The sequence below is a fragment of the Mercenaria mercenaria genome, chromosome 4, assembly GCF_021730395.1.
Source record: "Mercenaria mercenaria strain notata chromosome 4, MADL_Memer_1, whole genome shotgun sequence".
NCBI classification, from domain to species: domain Eukaryota; kingdom Metazoa; phylum Mollusca; class Bivalvia; order Venerida; family Veneridae; genus Mercenaria; species Mercenaria mercenaria.
The window spans coordinates 21588587-21604229 of NC_069364.1; the positions used below are offsets into that span (position 1 = coordinate 21588587).

Genomic DNA, 15643 nt, shown 5'->3' on the forward strand with positions numbered 1-15643 from the left:
ACAAGATACGGAACAAAAATCTAGAACGAAGATACTGGGCAAAATAAATCTTTCTCTTACAATAAACTATCTGCATTTGGATGTGTGTAAGATTTAGCAACAAAGTTTTTTAAAAAAGCTTTACAAACCTGCATCATGAATTTGACCATTTCCATAAATTTCTTCAGTTTAGATATCTGATACACTTCGAAGTTAGTTTCATGTATGTTGAACCAACCCTTGCCAACATCGCGCAGTTTTGTTCTGATGGCAGCCCTCAATGTTGAGATCCATGAGTCTTTCAAGAACAATGCCACCTGAAATACAGATCATTGACCTTTCATCAACAACTGGTCATAGATATTTTAAATGAACAAACAGTTGATATCAAAATGATAGAACATTACAGTCAGGGCATTTCCATCAATATACAGAACCTTTTAATCAATCAGCTAGAAACTTTAGCTGAAGCAAGCCCAAACAATTTCTGATCTAGTTAATATTAGTATACCAACATTTATATAAGTGGAAGCTATCTGAAAGCACCCTTTGGTTTTCCAACTGGAAATAACTTCAGATATAGAATATGTGCATTCCGATCTTACTTATTATCCATTGTATTCAAACTTGCATGGTCTAGTATTGAAAAAAAAAAAACCTGCCTGCAGAAAGATCATTTAATATATGTTTGTCTCACCTGTGATGTAACCTGAGCTTGTGTTTGTTCAAACTCCTCAATCCTCATAGGTTTGGTTGTAGGGACATGATACAGACATTTGTTGGCCACTTCATTACACTCAATGGCCACTGTTCCTGTAGCTTTGATACTCTCTACCCTGGTCAGCAGGGAGTTGAAGGCAAATGCATCATACACCCCATCATAGTCATATTCCGGTACATCTGTACTACAAGCTGTATTCAAAAATGTGAAAGATTTACAAAAAAAGTTTTAAGTTACCGTACAAATGAAGTAAAACACTTCAAATACAGTAACTGTTGTAAAAGTAATTTCTATTTTGGTACTGTTAATTTTAATTACAGAGTTACCTGTTCAATGGCTGAACAGTTGATAATGGCTTGAATTGTTCAGGCAATTTATTTACTGAACATACAAAGTTCTATGATGACAAAATACTCATTCTGACTTATATGCTCTTACAGCATCTTTTCTGGCACAGGTCCGAGCTTTTCAGACAAAAGTTGGCTCCTGAATAGAACAATCCACTACTTAACATTAAAGAATTTATTGCACCAGAGCAAGATGCACTGCAATATCGTTGAAAGGTTTTTTTTTTATCTGTCTGAATGCATGACATTGAGCTCTTGGCACATCATATCCGTTATTGAAACAATATTACACAACAGAAAATATTCTAACCTTTGAATGGCACAGGTTTATCCTCAATAGCCGGCACTGACACAAAAGCAAATGTGGAATTATCCTGCTCAATGATTTTGTCAAAGATAATTCTGTTCATGGAACGACAGAAGTCTATGTTAGCTTCCTTTTCAAGAGCCTGTATTCCATCCTCAAGGCTGAAATGTAGGCAATGTACTATGTACAAGTCTGTTATAAAATTCTGTCCTGTTCTGTATTTATTCAGTTTATCTACATACATTTACAATACTGACATTCTCATTCTGTAAATTCTGCATAATTCAATTTCTGTTGAAAGCTTTGTTTCAGACCAAAATTTGATGTCCATCCATATACCTTCACTGTTCATCCCTAGATTTGTTACTATTTAACTTAAGGCATGTAACTTTGAATTTTCAATATAAATCTGTTTGTTATGGGTTTAATACCGTTTTTCAACAGTATTTCAGTCACGTAACAGCAGGTAGTTAACCTAACCAGTCTTCTTGGATTTTGTACCAGTGCAAACCTGTTCTTCGCAAGTAACTGCCTACTTCCCCACATGAATCACAGGTGGGGGATGAAATGATTTCAGACACAATGTCTTTTATCAAATCATCACAGAGAACATACACCTCGCCAAGCTCGAACTCATGACCCCACCATCTGTAGACCTGTGCTCTCCCTCCTGAGCTAAGTGGGTGGGCTCAATATAAATTCAGTTGTCTAATCATGAGAAAAGTATATTGTTATGTGAAGCAGATACAATAATTTTAAAGATGTGACAATTTGTTATGCAACACTTACCCTTTGTCCTTTGACAGTCCTGGAGCAGTCCTTGCCCACTCTACCATTCTCTTCAGTGAGGCCTGGTCAAGCTCTCCTACACCATCCATAGGCATACAGTCTATATACAGGTTATATCTCAGCAGAGCCTCTGTGTTTTTCCTCAGTCTAAATGCCTCTGCTACACGCTGTGTGAATACACGGGGATCCTCCGCACAGAACATCAACCTCACTCTAGGTATCCAGTACTGGGAGGGTAAGCATATCCTTAAACCTAACAAAATAAACTTAAAACGTTACATTCCATTCAATTTTAATGTCACACAAACTGTTCCAGACTTCTTCATATAATTATATATTTCATATTACAGACATATAGTTTCATTTCAACTACATGGGAACTGTAGGAGCTGTTGAGTACACAATGTTTTGATGTAGTTGTTATATTTCAAAGGCCAAAATAGGGCTGTAACTTTAAAAAAATTACTGTACATTAAAACCCAGACAATATGTGAATGACTACTTCACTTTTATCATGTACAGAAAGTTTCATTTCAAATGGATAAACTATATGAGGCAAGAACACAAGAAAGTGTGATGGATGGGCAGAATGACAGTCAAACGCTATATGCCTCCTGGTTTTCAACACCAGAGGCATAAAAGTCTCCACTCCCAGGCTAACTCAGCAGAATGAGCAGATGACTCCAAATAAGGATGTCACAAATTGATTACCCAAGACAACTGAAATCAATGTTCTTCACATGGATTTTAAAGAAAGTCCTGCACCTGATTTATTTGAGGAAGTTGTAAGTTACTTCAGGAAAACATGTAGTTTCTGGTAAAAATATTTTTTTACAAAAGCTGAATACTATTTCATAACTTTACCATAATTAAAATGGCAAACAAATGAAGTATTTGCAATCAAATTACCATCTGCACTTTTCCCTCCATTAACTATAGCATTTCCATCAGTATCTACAACTCTTCCCTGTCTGTTCACTTTCTGTACAAGGTACTGCTGTTTATCACAGTCATAGTCCAACACTCCCACATCAAACCAGTCATAGACAATACTTGGATCTGTAGGGGGCACTATAAATACAAATATGTCTTTATCAGTAATGAAATTTTGTCACCAATGAAAAATAAATCTCAATTTTCAATGGTAAGATTCAACAATCTCATATTCATCTTCTCTTTATCTGCCTTGAATAATATACAGGTAAGAGTTTTCAAAAGAATAAACCTAATGTGCCACTCACTGTTTTATTTTCTCACACATAAAAAAGAAACAAAATCATCTAGGGACAGATTAAAAATTTAGGTCATGCTACAGTCAAACTGAAATAAGAACGTTTAAATTTAAGTCAGATGTTAAACACAAGGAAGTTACACAACAGGAACCAGACTTACAATCTGCATCAGAATCCTTCTTTGGCAGTAAGGCTACACCTGGACAAGGCTTGCGTACGCCACCTTCTAAACCCATGTTGATCCATTCCTCAGGGGTACGACAGTCAAACTCTTCGTTATCAAATATGTGTAATGGCAGAAATGGTGGAAATGGTGCAGGATCATCTGGAGTTTTGTTCAGTTCTATAGCTTCCCCTGATTGCTCTTTGGGCATCAGAAGTTTTGTCTGAATGTTTTCCTGTTTTAACAATTCTGGTAAACTGAGTGTTTCATACAACCTTCTCTTTCTGGAAAATGAAACAAAGCCTTTACATATTTTGTTCCCAACTACTGAAACACATCGGTATAAAATATCATGTTTTTCTCATAACTGACTGTGACTGACATATCTGTTTGAATCTTGGACTAGACTGGAGGGTAGAAGGTAAACCGACAGCAATCATAACTGCATAGTGCAATGTTTTTTGATTTCTGCCCTAAAAATACTTAGCAACGTCTACTTGATTTTCACTTCAAATACACGTGCAAGATAGCTACAACCAGAATGGTAAAGTCACACAATATTATTCAGTAACTACTTGTAAAGATAAAAATAATGAATTTTAATTGCACAGTACTGTCCACATGGGAAAAACCTGCAATAAATCCAACTGATTGTTGTTGCAAAAAAGGGAGGCAATATCATGGAACATAGTAAATCACTTCTCTCATTTACAAAATAACACAAAAAATTACTTTGACTGTATCTAGTGAATACCATTTTTTTACTTTTTAACTATATCAAAAATCAGTAGAATTTGTTCCTGCAATAATATTGTAGCAAAACTACCTTTCAATTTCAATTTTACGAGGGCATTCCCCAGGTTTTGTGTAGAATGGCAATTGTACTTTTGGCTCTGATGCTTTCACTGGAAAGTCCTTGAATAATATAAAAGCAGAAGATCATTATTATGTGTTATTAAATTTAAAAATTACAACTCCGATAAGAATTTGAAATGTACAGTAAACTTTGGTTAAAAGGTACTCACTGTAAAAATTATGTAACATAATTAGGAAAAACTAATTTTTCTTTCAAAGTGTGATGCAAGTTCATGCAACCAAATGGTTTTGTTTCCTTATTATCAATAAAGTTATATAAATGTGAAATTTAAATCTATATAAATCTTGTATTATAAAAAAAATGCATTTAACTTCTTAACTTAAAATAAAAACAGCTTCAAAAAGTAAGAACTGTTTGTAGGAAATGAGAGTATATAAATGAAAAGCAGGATATCTTACAGAGATGTCAGTGATTTCTGTTGTAGGTCCATACGATTGGTTTCTCATAGCCTGTGAGAAATCAGTGTTAGCCTCAAACGATGTTACTGAAAAGTAATCATTTATCATATGCACTTTCAATATTGCAAGCATATAAAATTAGATCAAACTGTTTTGAGATCAGCAGAAAAGGTATGTAATTTTGGCAAATGAGCTACTTCTATTGAAAGCTCTGGCCTCCAGATCGTACAACAATAAAGAGTAAACTTTTTTTTTAGGTATCTTGAAACTAATGCTTAGTATTTAAGAGTGTTGAAACTTTAACATATTCTTCCATGGTGTATTGGTAAAGACAACGGGGAAGTCTTGAATGCTGCGGTGGCCAGCATTCGATTCCCACTTTTTTCTTTGTCTTGATTTGGCATTTTCAAGACAGTTTAGAAATAAAATCTCTTATTCTAATGTTCATTATATGACCAAACCTAAATTTTAAAGAAAGATCGTTTTTAGCCAAAATCTGGAGGTCAGTGCCTTCAAGTAGTGGTGAGAAAGGCACAATATAATCTACAACATAATTATATATCAACTTATACAACCATCCACATAAACTTATATATAACATTGTATGTCAAACATTTTGATCCATTTGCAGTTATTCATTTCTATCTTGTGTTACAGAAAGTTTAAAGCAGGTATTAAATATGAAAATACTGTGTCAGAAAATTAGAAATTTGGTTTGTATCTTTGATTTATATACAGTACTTTTCAATATTCAGTTTGACAAAGAAATAACACAATTCTTGCTTGAAAATGTTATCAATATTCACAGGTTTTTTTACCAAGATGGGAAGGAGCCCAGGCCTGTGATTTGGAAAAAAAAATCTTGGTATTTGGGCAAAGAGGAAGAAAAAGCCTGATGCAAAGTAAATTTTGGGGGAAAACTGCATGATTTAAAAGAAATTTTCTGTCCATGGAAGGGGCCTATTAACAGCCAGTTAATTATAGAAGGAAAAAAAAACCCTGTTTCATGAACATTTTTCTTTTTGCTGAGACTCTAAAATTTGATAGATAAGGGCACTGTCTGGATCTTGCAAAACAAAATTTATATCATAAAAATGTCCCCCAAAACAATGCTTTATATCAGTTAATGTTAAATTTAATATCAATGAAATCTAAACAGATATAACACCGATATTCAATCCTTTAATTCATACCTAAAAGGTATTATTATCTTATTATGAAATCAACTACTTGAAAACAAGAAATATATACAATCTATGCAAATCTACACTTATAATCAAAAGAACAAACCTTTCGGTGTATGTTTTTCCTTGGCAACATTCCAACGTGTGTCATGAGCTGTTGGCGGTCCATTTAATATGTCCTGGAAGAAATCCAGCATAAAATGTTATCTTTTAATAGATATTTAACAACTTCAAAACAATCGATAAAAGAAAACAGCTATAAATTTATTCTAAAATGAAATAACCCATTTCAAATAATTTTTAATTGTATTATTCTGATATTGAAATTCAAAATGCAATATATTTTTCATTCAAAATAAGTACTATAGTAAGCGTACTGATTTGTTTCAAAGTAAAATAATAAAATATGTTTCTATACACTACCAATGGGGTTTTCAGGCAACATAGTCATTTCTTTTAACAAATATGCACAAAAGTAGACTTCAGAAGAAAAAATACCAAGTATAAATCTTTCATCCTTTATCAAAATATAAAACTTTTATGTATGTTCTTTTTCCATTAAAGTTTAAATATGAGCAGCTATTCTCTTACCCCTAGTTCTCCATCAACAGCTTCAGTTCCTATGATATCAGAGTAGAAACCTCTTTGTTTGATCTCTGGGTATCTCTGACCCAATGCTCCAGCACGACTTAGGCCAGTCTGGGATCTGTGTGCAGAAAAGGGTTTACCCCCTTGAGAGCTTCTGCTGGCCCTACTTGCCATTGCTGTTTCTTCTTACAACTGCTAATAAAAGACAAATTTTTTCTTTACACATTTGTTTGAAATGTTTACATAGTACTGGCTTTCTACACATTCTTTTTTCATGAACAAGATGTATACCTTTAAACAAAATTTCACAAGCAGTGTCTGAAGTAGTCCTCATACACCTGACCAAGATCAGAAAGTAAAGGTAGCTGGTCAACAAGACGCTGGTCCTCTGGACTATTGCATTAAATTTTAAACCTGCACAATTCTTATTCAATCCATGAAACATTCACAAACGGACATATCACTTCAGATTTTATCAAACTTGATTTAATACAAGAATGTGTCAGTGATAAGGAATTTTCAAACAAATAAAAAAATAAACAAAAGCACAAAAAATACAGTTCAGAAAATATCAATAAACAATATCAATGAATCTAGCTCAGTGTTCTGAATTTTTATACTATTTCAATTTCTGTTTCTGTTATCACATTCTTTGAAAGTTTGAGTTTAATGGTATAGTGTCTGCTCCAACATTTTTGTATTATAAATAATCATGGCTTTCCCTTGATTTCTTTTTCAATATACTAAAGTCAATACCATTCATATCATGTAATAGGAACATTTAAAATATTCTTGAATTGTTTTGAATTTTTAAGTTTTAAATAAATTTTGTCTTAAACTGTTGAAGAGTTATCAGTAAGAAGTCTTCAACCTCTGGATACATTCAGATTAATGTACAAATTATATCTTGATCATGCACAGTAAAACAAACTCTGCTTCAGATCTGATGATAAAACAATAGGCTGCCAAATTCTTGACATTATTCATGACTCTTGTTGCAACTGTACATACACTTTAAGAATATTGACTATTTTAAAACTAACAAACTATATTTTACCTATGAATAAAGTGTAGATATCTTTAATAATTATCAAAAAATACTGAAGAAAAAGAATTGCTCATTCTAAAATTAAGGAAGAGTCTAGATATCTGGTAACCAAATGCCTTAAGCCTATTTAAGTTCCCATAAGAATAGTGAAAAGCCCGCAGGTGGTTATTCCTATGGCAGTTTGGTATTATAATACATTGTACTGAAGTCATTCAACTGATATATTACATTTTCAACCGATTTTGGAAATGACATGTAATCACATTTGGTCATTGTTTTACAAATACAATGTCAGGTCTGAATTGATGCAAATATGTCAAGCTGATGAGTGAAAAACGACAAGTATAAAATTAAAACTAAGTTAAAGGGCAATAAACATGTTTAGAGTGGTGGTAAAAAATTTGCATGTATACACAAGAAACATAGATCAATAATTCTCTAACTAGTATTTACATCTTCATCTTTACAACCAACAATCGTTTTCCGATTTATTTAGAAGACAAATTTCTGATAAATATTATAAGTATTTTACACTTATGATAATTTGTTGTATTAAAATTGTTTGTTTATGTAACAACTGATAGTAATAAAATGCATTATACTACGGGAAATCACTTCCCTTTTCTGTTTTCCCGGAAAAGTAAAGAAGTTGGGTGAAATCATATCAGTCGAATGAATTAAGTACGATGTGTAAATTAACACAAAATTGTCATAGGAGTATCCACCTGCGTGCTTTTCATAGTTGGACGGGAGAGCCGTAGGAATAGACACCTGCAAGCTTTTCAATATTCTTACTGGAGAGGAGAGCCTGGCTATTCCTACGAGACTGCAACTTAAGAATAGCCACTGGGACTTCGTTATTTTTCCAAATGAACTGAATCTGCTCTAAATGAAATATAACAAATATAATATCATATTTAAATGTGGCAGTATAAGTTATCAAAATAAAAAATACACAAAAAAAAACAAACAATTGAAGTAATCGTATTATTTCCAGGGTTTTTTTTTCGGCTGTTTTTATAGCCATTATTCGGCAATAATCCCAATGCCAAAAAGTATGTTTTTTTTCCCAAAATGAGTGCAAAAATTCCCAATCTACATTCTGAAAAAAAAATTCATCAAAATTGCACAAACATTGACCAAATTATGGACAATTTTGTAATGGAAGTATATGTTAAAGTGGTTGTACAATGTGAAACAAGTGTATGAGAAAGTGCTTAAAGACATACATACTATATCCTTAGTATGGGACTAAATATTTCCCCATTTGGAACATTTACGCGTCAAAATTCCCAATTTTGGGGGTATAGGCTATGTTCCCAAAATAGCTAGAAAAAACCCTGATTTCATTTTCCAATTTCTCATCTATTTCAAGTGGGTGGGGTAAGCAGGTGCGCTCAAAAGAAATGAGTATCAAATGATATTTTAAGATTCCTTCAATAATGATATCTTTATGAAATAAATAATGTTGACAGCAGAAACGGGAGAACTAATTTCATATACATACCGATACTTTTTTGAAGAAAACAAAGTCTTGCGCATAAAAGTTACGGTAATGTTTACAGGGACGCTCTCAATTGTGTACGTCCAATATGGCGGCGTCTCTAAGCAATTTGGATTCGTTCCAAATGTATTCGTACCTAACTTATACATGTGTATTTATTTTTATCACATTGTTTTTTTTGACAGAAACGCGTTGCTGCATGTGTGAATAATACATAAATAGAATTTTTTTTAAAAACTTTGTTATACGAGGCAAAACTTGAAATCGAAAATTCATCCATCCAAGTATCTGTCCCGCCAAGACAAAAGTGTTGAACAGTCCTGCTGCCGTACGACATGTATGTATAGCAGGCCGTGATGATAAAATTAAGGATACCGGAAAGAAATTTGCATATCCATGCAACAAAATGAAATTCGTAGGGTAAGCGACCTTTAGAAACCCTGTAATATTCCCTTATAAGCTGCATGCCATCGGGTGCAAAATCGGCTGATTCTGCCAAATATAAATTAGGCGTAGGCTAACCATTAGTAAAGACCTATCATGGACCAATCATATTAACAACGTAACATCCAAAGCCAAAAAATGTCTAAGATTCCTCAAACGAAATGTCAAAACCCCAAATAAAAGAGTCAAAGAGGTTGCATATAAAACCTATGTTAGACCCCAGTTAGAGTACTGTTCCACCATATGGCATCCATAGCAAAAATACCTAATCCATAAAATCGAGCAAGTTCAAAGATCTGCAGCAAGATATGTCTTTAATGACTACAATTACACCAGTAGTGTCTCCAAAATGATAAATGAACTAAACTGGCAAACCCTAGAACAACGCCGTAAGATCAGCGCAGTTACTATGTTGTACAAGATCCAACAACACCTTGTTGTTGACCACAGTCACCTTAGACCTACTAGAAACTTGAACTACTTGATACCGTATTCAAAGACACATTGTCATGCAAACTCCTTTTTTCCCAGAAGCATACGTCTGTGGAACAGTCTCCCTGTGTCTTTGCAAGCTAGTCCCAGCTTAGAAGTAGGCCCCTATTTGCTGGGCAGCTACCACCCTACTATCAGTTCTAATTCAACTTCCTGCTTTTACTTTTTAACCTGACCTGTATAATAGTTCTTTTACTTTATCTTTGAGATGCACATAATCTCTGTATTCTTATTGTTTTTAACAGCTATCCCTGACAACGCGCCTGCTAGTTATAATCGATAACGATTGATAAGCAGTATAACATAGACATAGACATACTAAGTTTGCCGTTAATTCGGGCGAAATATGTCGAAATGTCGTGACTTCGCCCCGTGAGCACGTGCGTCATTCTCTCCTTACGTGCGCTAATTTGAGAAAATGAAAACAGTAAGCGAAAGCTGTAAAATCGTGGAAGGTCACTACTGTTTTTACTGACATCGGATGTTCTTTCAAACAACCTATAATATTTACTAAGACTACATTGATATGACTTGTCTGTAAATGTACTTTGAAATCGAGCTTCCGCATTTATAAGCAACAAAACGTTTTCATGGCCTTTTTATTTTATAAATACCCTCAGTTTCAACGACACAGATATTTAAAGTAAAATTTGAAACGTACATATTTGCGAAATTATTTAAAAATATTAAAAACGGGAAATATTATTCGACAACTATATAGATCAAGAACTGATATCCTGAAAAATTCACTGAAGTTTAAAACGCAAATGAAATACAGTTCTTGCTGTGTTTAATGGCGTGATTAAATTTGATTATAAAACTATGATTGTAACTAACAAAAGCCAGTTTTCGTGGAATGTTTGTTCATATCAATTATTATTGTATATTATTCATAATTCACTGCCATTGGAAAACATTACATTTTTTCTTACATGGCTATTTCTTTCACAAGTTCCTCTTTAGTCTTATGCACCAAAAGCAGAGAGGTAGACCTGTATATACTGAATTCCAGTTTGGCTTTCGGTAGCCTAGAGAATGCCGTTTGGTTCAAATATTCTGTAGAACTTATTTTTTAACAAGGACGGCTATTTTTTTTCATTCTTTTTACGTTAGGTCTAAAACAGACATCGACAATGCTATTTCGTTTTAAATAAGCTAACTACAAATAGTTATTAGGTGGTTCAAGCACTTTTAAAACAACCAGCATTTAATATCGTTCGAAGTGTGCTGAGTCACCTTTCTTCTAATATCATCCAAATTTTAACATTCAAAAGCACACTGTGAGTGATATGGACCAAACACCATGCGGTGTTTCCGTCTTTATCAAACTTTTATTGTCAGTAGGCCCTAACATTGTTCTTTTATCTGTTACACTGAGACAAAAGCACTCGTATCTCTGGTGTATCAGTACTTTCTAACAGGTCATCGATAACGGGTAAGTTTATCACAAGCCGCAAAGGTCGACTGGACGAATACTAAATTTTTAGAAAAAAGCGCCTGTTGTTGGTGTTTGAGGGACAATAAAAGTAGAGATAAATAACAAAAATAATATAACAACCTCCCGGATATTTTAGTACTCTGGTTCAAGTCGAGATGTGACAATTTGGCAAAATGTCGGTTTTTGAAAGTGATGTTACTCCCGGAAATATATTTAATATACTTTAGTTTTATTTTGCAACACTTCTCAGATAAAAATATTGACATGTTGATTTTGTGGTGTTTAAGCTTTCTCGTTACATTGCAGAGGACTTTCGCACAGGCTCAAGGTACATTTTTTTCTGTGGCAAGCTTAAGACATTTCTAAATAGTTTTTAAAATACAGTTTTAGCTACTACTATGCAAGTTAGAATTCTAACGACTTTACATTAAGCTTTTATAAGACTAAACTAGAATAGGATATTTGTTGATAACTATGTTACTAGCATGTATGTAATGCAGCTACCCTGCAATGGCAAGCGACAAGAGATTAGTTTAAAGAGCGGAAATAATGTGCACCATAGACTTCAATGAACTAGCTTTTTTTTTCAGTGTACATAATTTGGTTAAGCACAGAGCTTAGACCAATTCTGGAAAAAAAGCTTGCTAACCATTAATTATTATTTGAGTTGCGCCATGAGAAAACCAACATAGTGCATTTGCGCAGTCTGGTCAGGATCCATGCTGTTCGCTAACGGTTTCTCTAATTACAATAGGCGTTGAAAGCGAAGAGTCTTAATCCATGCTGGTCGCAAATGCACTGTGTTAGTTTTCGCATGGCACGGCTCATTTCATGGCGGTCATGAATATGAAGTTCCTTTGGATTATTTTCAAAATAATTCTGGAGGTACTTCGCACTTGCTACATATCTTTTTGCTGACCGCATAGCCACGTGACTGCATGGCCAGCCGGTCGTACGGTGACTCATACTATGATACCCCTACCCCTACTATCATGCGTGGTTTTTATAAATTCTCATTTTGTTCGTTACATATGTGTCTAAACGGTGGCTAAAACTTCGGCATTTTATTTGCATACGTACACAATTACTGAAGCCCAATTTATAATGTACTTATACGTATTTTATCTAGCTTAACAAGCATTTTGTCTTTCAGTGAGCGGCAATGCCATCGACCTTGCCAACATGAACATGAATATGATGCACATGAAGTGCCCACTAGAACCCTGTCAGAGCGTCTGTCTGAAGAAACAGCCAGAAACCGGATGTTTTATTTGCGACCCGAAGTGCAACACCGGTAGCAGTCTAGTAATGCCAGAAAACGGGTTGCCTATTCATATGCAGCCAATAAATGCAGGTATTGCACATTTTTGTGGCATTATCATGAATTCCGTTTTTCAGTAAACTAGTAGCACCAAACAATTATAATGCTACTAAAAACGGGTTTTCAGAATGACCATATGGCAGATCTTGGACTTATAAATTACCTATATATTTCAGAGTTTTTTTTCTATCGAAATCATCGACATCAGTGAGGTAAATAATGCGTTAAACTGATATTGTTGTTGAAAGCTTAGTGTGTGAACTAAATTAAAGTAAACGTGTGTACGCTTTTAGTTAAGTTTTGATGACAATGTGCAAAGAAAGTCGTTGTGCATAATATTACTAATAGACTCGTGAATTTGACACCAGACTGTTTAAATAAAATAAACACTTTAACAAAAAGAAATTTCAGAGACATACTGGCGTGTTTGACTGTAGACCGATAAAGGAGGTAGCAAATCGTAGGCGCGCTTAAAGGCCATGGACAGGGATATTTTTGTATAACCTGGATGTAATTTGACATAATTAGGGATACAGCAAAATGGTGATGAGACATACTGTTCAGGTTGTCCAATGGTCCGGACTGTCCCTGATTCAGCGAAACGATAATGGGTTCAAATCCCGTACATGTACCCCCACCAAAAAAAAGTGTGGTCTTTATAGACAAGTTTGACTGTATTTATATTTCTTGTAAAATATAGACCTTTTAAATTCACAAGTATCAATTGCATTCGGCTAAAGAGAAAAGAGCGTCCCTTTATGTAAATCCAATCCGTCATTTTACACAATATTGTATTGGTACTTAGTCCAACATGTTACCTTGGCCCTTTTGTACTCGCAGGTCAAACTGGATTCTACAGCGGCTGCGAACATGACAACTGGATGCAGTGTCCGGTGTCCTGTCAAAGAAAGTTTGACCAAAAAGGGTGTTTTCAGTGCCAGTGTCAGTCCAGCGGTGGGTTTCAAGGTAATTCATTAATAATTATTTTCCAGTATTGGAGTAAATATGGCACCTAGTGCCTTTCGGTGTTAGTCTAACATTTTGAAAACGTTTGGATAAGCAAAAAAGGTAGTTTTAGTAGTTTCTTTAGCAAGATACTTTTTTTTTCTTTGATCATTTTATTTTTAATAATTTAAGTCCTCGTCTGGTAATATATATGTGTCTTTTACATGTTTTATTGTTTTTAACTACAGCATCTACAAAAATGGTACCGTTGCCAGTAGTAACCTCTTCCAAACCCGTGTTAACAAGTACACACGTGAAAAATGAACAAACAACAAGAATATTTCCGTCGCCGTCATCACCACACAGCACTCACGTTGCTACAAAAAGGCCGCCTTCTACAACACAATTAACAACAGAAAATGTTTCAACAAAGAAATCCGTTTCCATGGCAACCAAAACTGTATTTACCTCAGCTGCAACCAAGTTATCTCAAGATGACGCCCGTCAAACTAAAACTCAAGAAAACCAAGTGCAAACCCAAACGCCAAGTTACCATAGCAACAACGGAAATATTTCAACTACAATATCTACAGATAATGAAAAAACTCCTGGTAAACAAAATATGAATTCTTACAAAAATAACTTTAAACCAAATGATTTGACATTTGTATTATTCGGCATAATGATAGTCCTGTTAACGTTCAGCGTAGTGTTTTTCGTGGCTTGGCGAAAATCATCTAGAAAACTGAAGAAAAACAAGGACGAGTTATATTTTGTTCACAAGGCATATAGACAGGATTCAAGAGCTCATTTATCTCACAACGAAATGATGGACCCCGTTTACGCTGACATCAGTCCTAGACCGGAGCCCCCGCCTCGCAGTCCGCAAAGCATGGGAAGTACTGAAACTAGTGACGGACCTATAAGAAGTTCGTCACAGAGTAGTGAAACACCCCTGAAAGAACATTTTGAAGATTTGAAACACGACTATCTAGAACTAATTTAGTGAAAATGATCTTTGATTGTTACATGTATTTGCCTGAATTCAAGATTTTATGAAAAAAGAGGTCTAAAGTTTGCTCAATATATTTGTGTTTTGTGTGTCGTTTTGATACTAGTAATACGAGATATCAGTGTATTTATTAAAAAGACAATATGGTTAAGGGTGGTTTCTTGTTTAGATTATTGAACGCAGCCAAATCATGCTCGAAACACCTTGTAAATCCGCCTACATGAACAAAGGATTCAACCCAATATTTCAGAGTTGTTTGCGACTTCCACTGCAACACTAGTGACGGGACATTCTATCATTATGGAATCCTGTTTCCGCCATCGACTTTTCGACCAGCAGACAGATACGCGAAAACTTGAAATTAAGCATCTTATTTCAACTTTTCGCGCTAAAAATTTACCGTGAAAAGTCGAAAACTTTAAGTTTTTAACACGACAATTGTCGTGCAAAAGTCAAATTCTCGATCTAGAATCAAGCGCAGAAAGTAGAAATTTAAAAGCCTTAACTTCAACTTCTCGTGCAAAGATGTCCCACGAAAAGTAGAAATATTGAAGTTTTTGACCCGAGAATTGTCATGCAAACTTGTCGACCCATAATCTAGCGCGAAATGTTGAAATTAAGTGGCCTATCTTTAACTTTTCGACCAAGACTTTGGCCGATATTTTCGCTTAAATTTTGACTTTTCGTTCTAGGGCTAACTAAATAACCCTAACCCTAGAACGAAAAGTCGAAATTTAAGTGATAATATCGCGAAATTATCAGCCAAAGAACTGGCACGAAAAGTAGAAGTTAAGAATTTATACTTTTCGCACTACAAATTCAGTCGATAAGTTTACATTATCACGACAATAATT

General features: G+C 34.4%; 2 protein-coding genes across 14 annotated transcripts in view; one reads left to right on the forward strand and one right to left on the reverse strand.

Moving 5' to 3' along the window:
• The window catches only part of LOC123551157 (dynein axonemal heavy chain 1-like), a 107572-nt gene extending 98319 nt beyond the window's left edge, over window positions 1-9253 (reverse strand). For 12 of the 13 annotated variants that reach the window (XM_053540681.1, XM_053540671.1, XM_053540683.1 and 9 more), the window contains exons 1-11: window positions 9141-9253; window positions 6589-6780; window positions 6104-6176; window positions 4814-4899; window positions 4365-4453; window positions 3536-3822; window positions 3053-3214; window positions 2144-2396; window positions 1358-1515; window positions 677-891; window positions 129-296 (exon numbers count right to left, since the gene is read on the reverse strand). In XM_053540681.1, the coding sequence (XP_053396656.1) occupies window positions 129-296; window positions 677-891; window positions 1358-1515; window positions 2144-2396; window positions 3053-3214; window positions 3536-3822; window positions 4365-4453; window positions 4814-4899; window positions 6104-6176; window positions 6589-6759 (1662 nt within the window). In that variant the 5' untranslated portion in view covers window positions 6760-6780; window positions 9141-9253. The remainder of the gene's footprint in view (window positions 1-128; window positions 297-676; window positions 892-1357; window positions 1516-2143; window positions 2397-3052; window positions 3215-3535; window positions 3823-4364; window positions 4454-4813; window positions 4900-6103; window positions 6177-6588; window positions 6781-9140) is intronic. The other variant, XM_053540672.1, reaches the window with a different exon arrangement.
• A 1751-nt stretch (window positions 9254-11004) lies between these two features.
• On the forward strand, window positions 11005-15026 carry LOC123553265 (uncharacterized). Its single transcript, XM_045343006.2, has 4 exons — window positions 11005-11839; window positions 12665-12865; window positions 13673-13798; window positions 14026-15026. The coding sequence occupies exons 1-4, from the start codon at window positions 11704-11706 to the stop codon at window positions 14781-14783; spliced, it is 1221 nt and encodes a 406-aa protein (XP_045198941.2). The 5' UTR covers window positions 11005-11703; the 3' UTR covers window positions 14784-15026.
• Window positions 15027-15643: the final 617 nt, after the last annotated feature.

Coding starts and splice junctions, on each gene's coding strand:
- LOC123553265 (XM_045343006.2), top strand. CDS start 11,704: ATGTTACTCCCGGAAATATATTTAATATACTTTAGTTTTATTTTGCAA. Junction 11,840..12,664: donor GACTTTCGCACAGGCTCAAG/GTACATTTTTTT, acceptor TTTGTCTTTCAG/TGAGCGGCAATGCCATCGAC. Junction 13,799..14,025: donor GTCCAGCGGTGGGTTTCAAG/GTAATTCATTAA, acceptor TTTTAACTACAG/CATCTACAAAAATGGTACCG.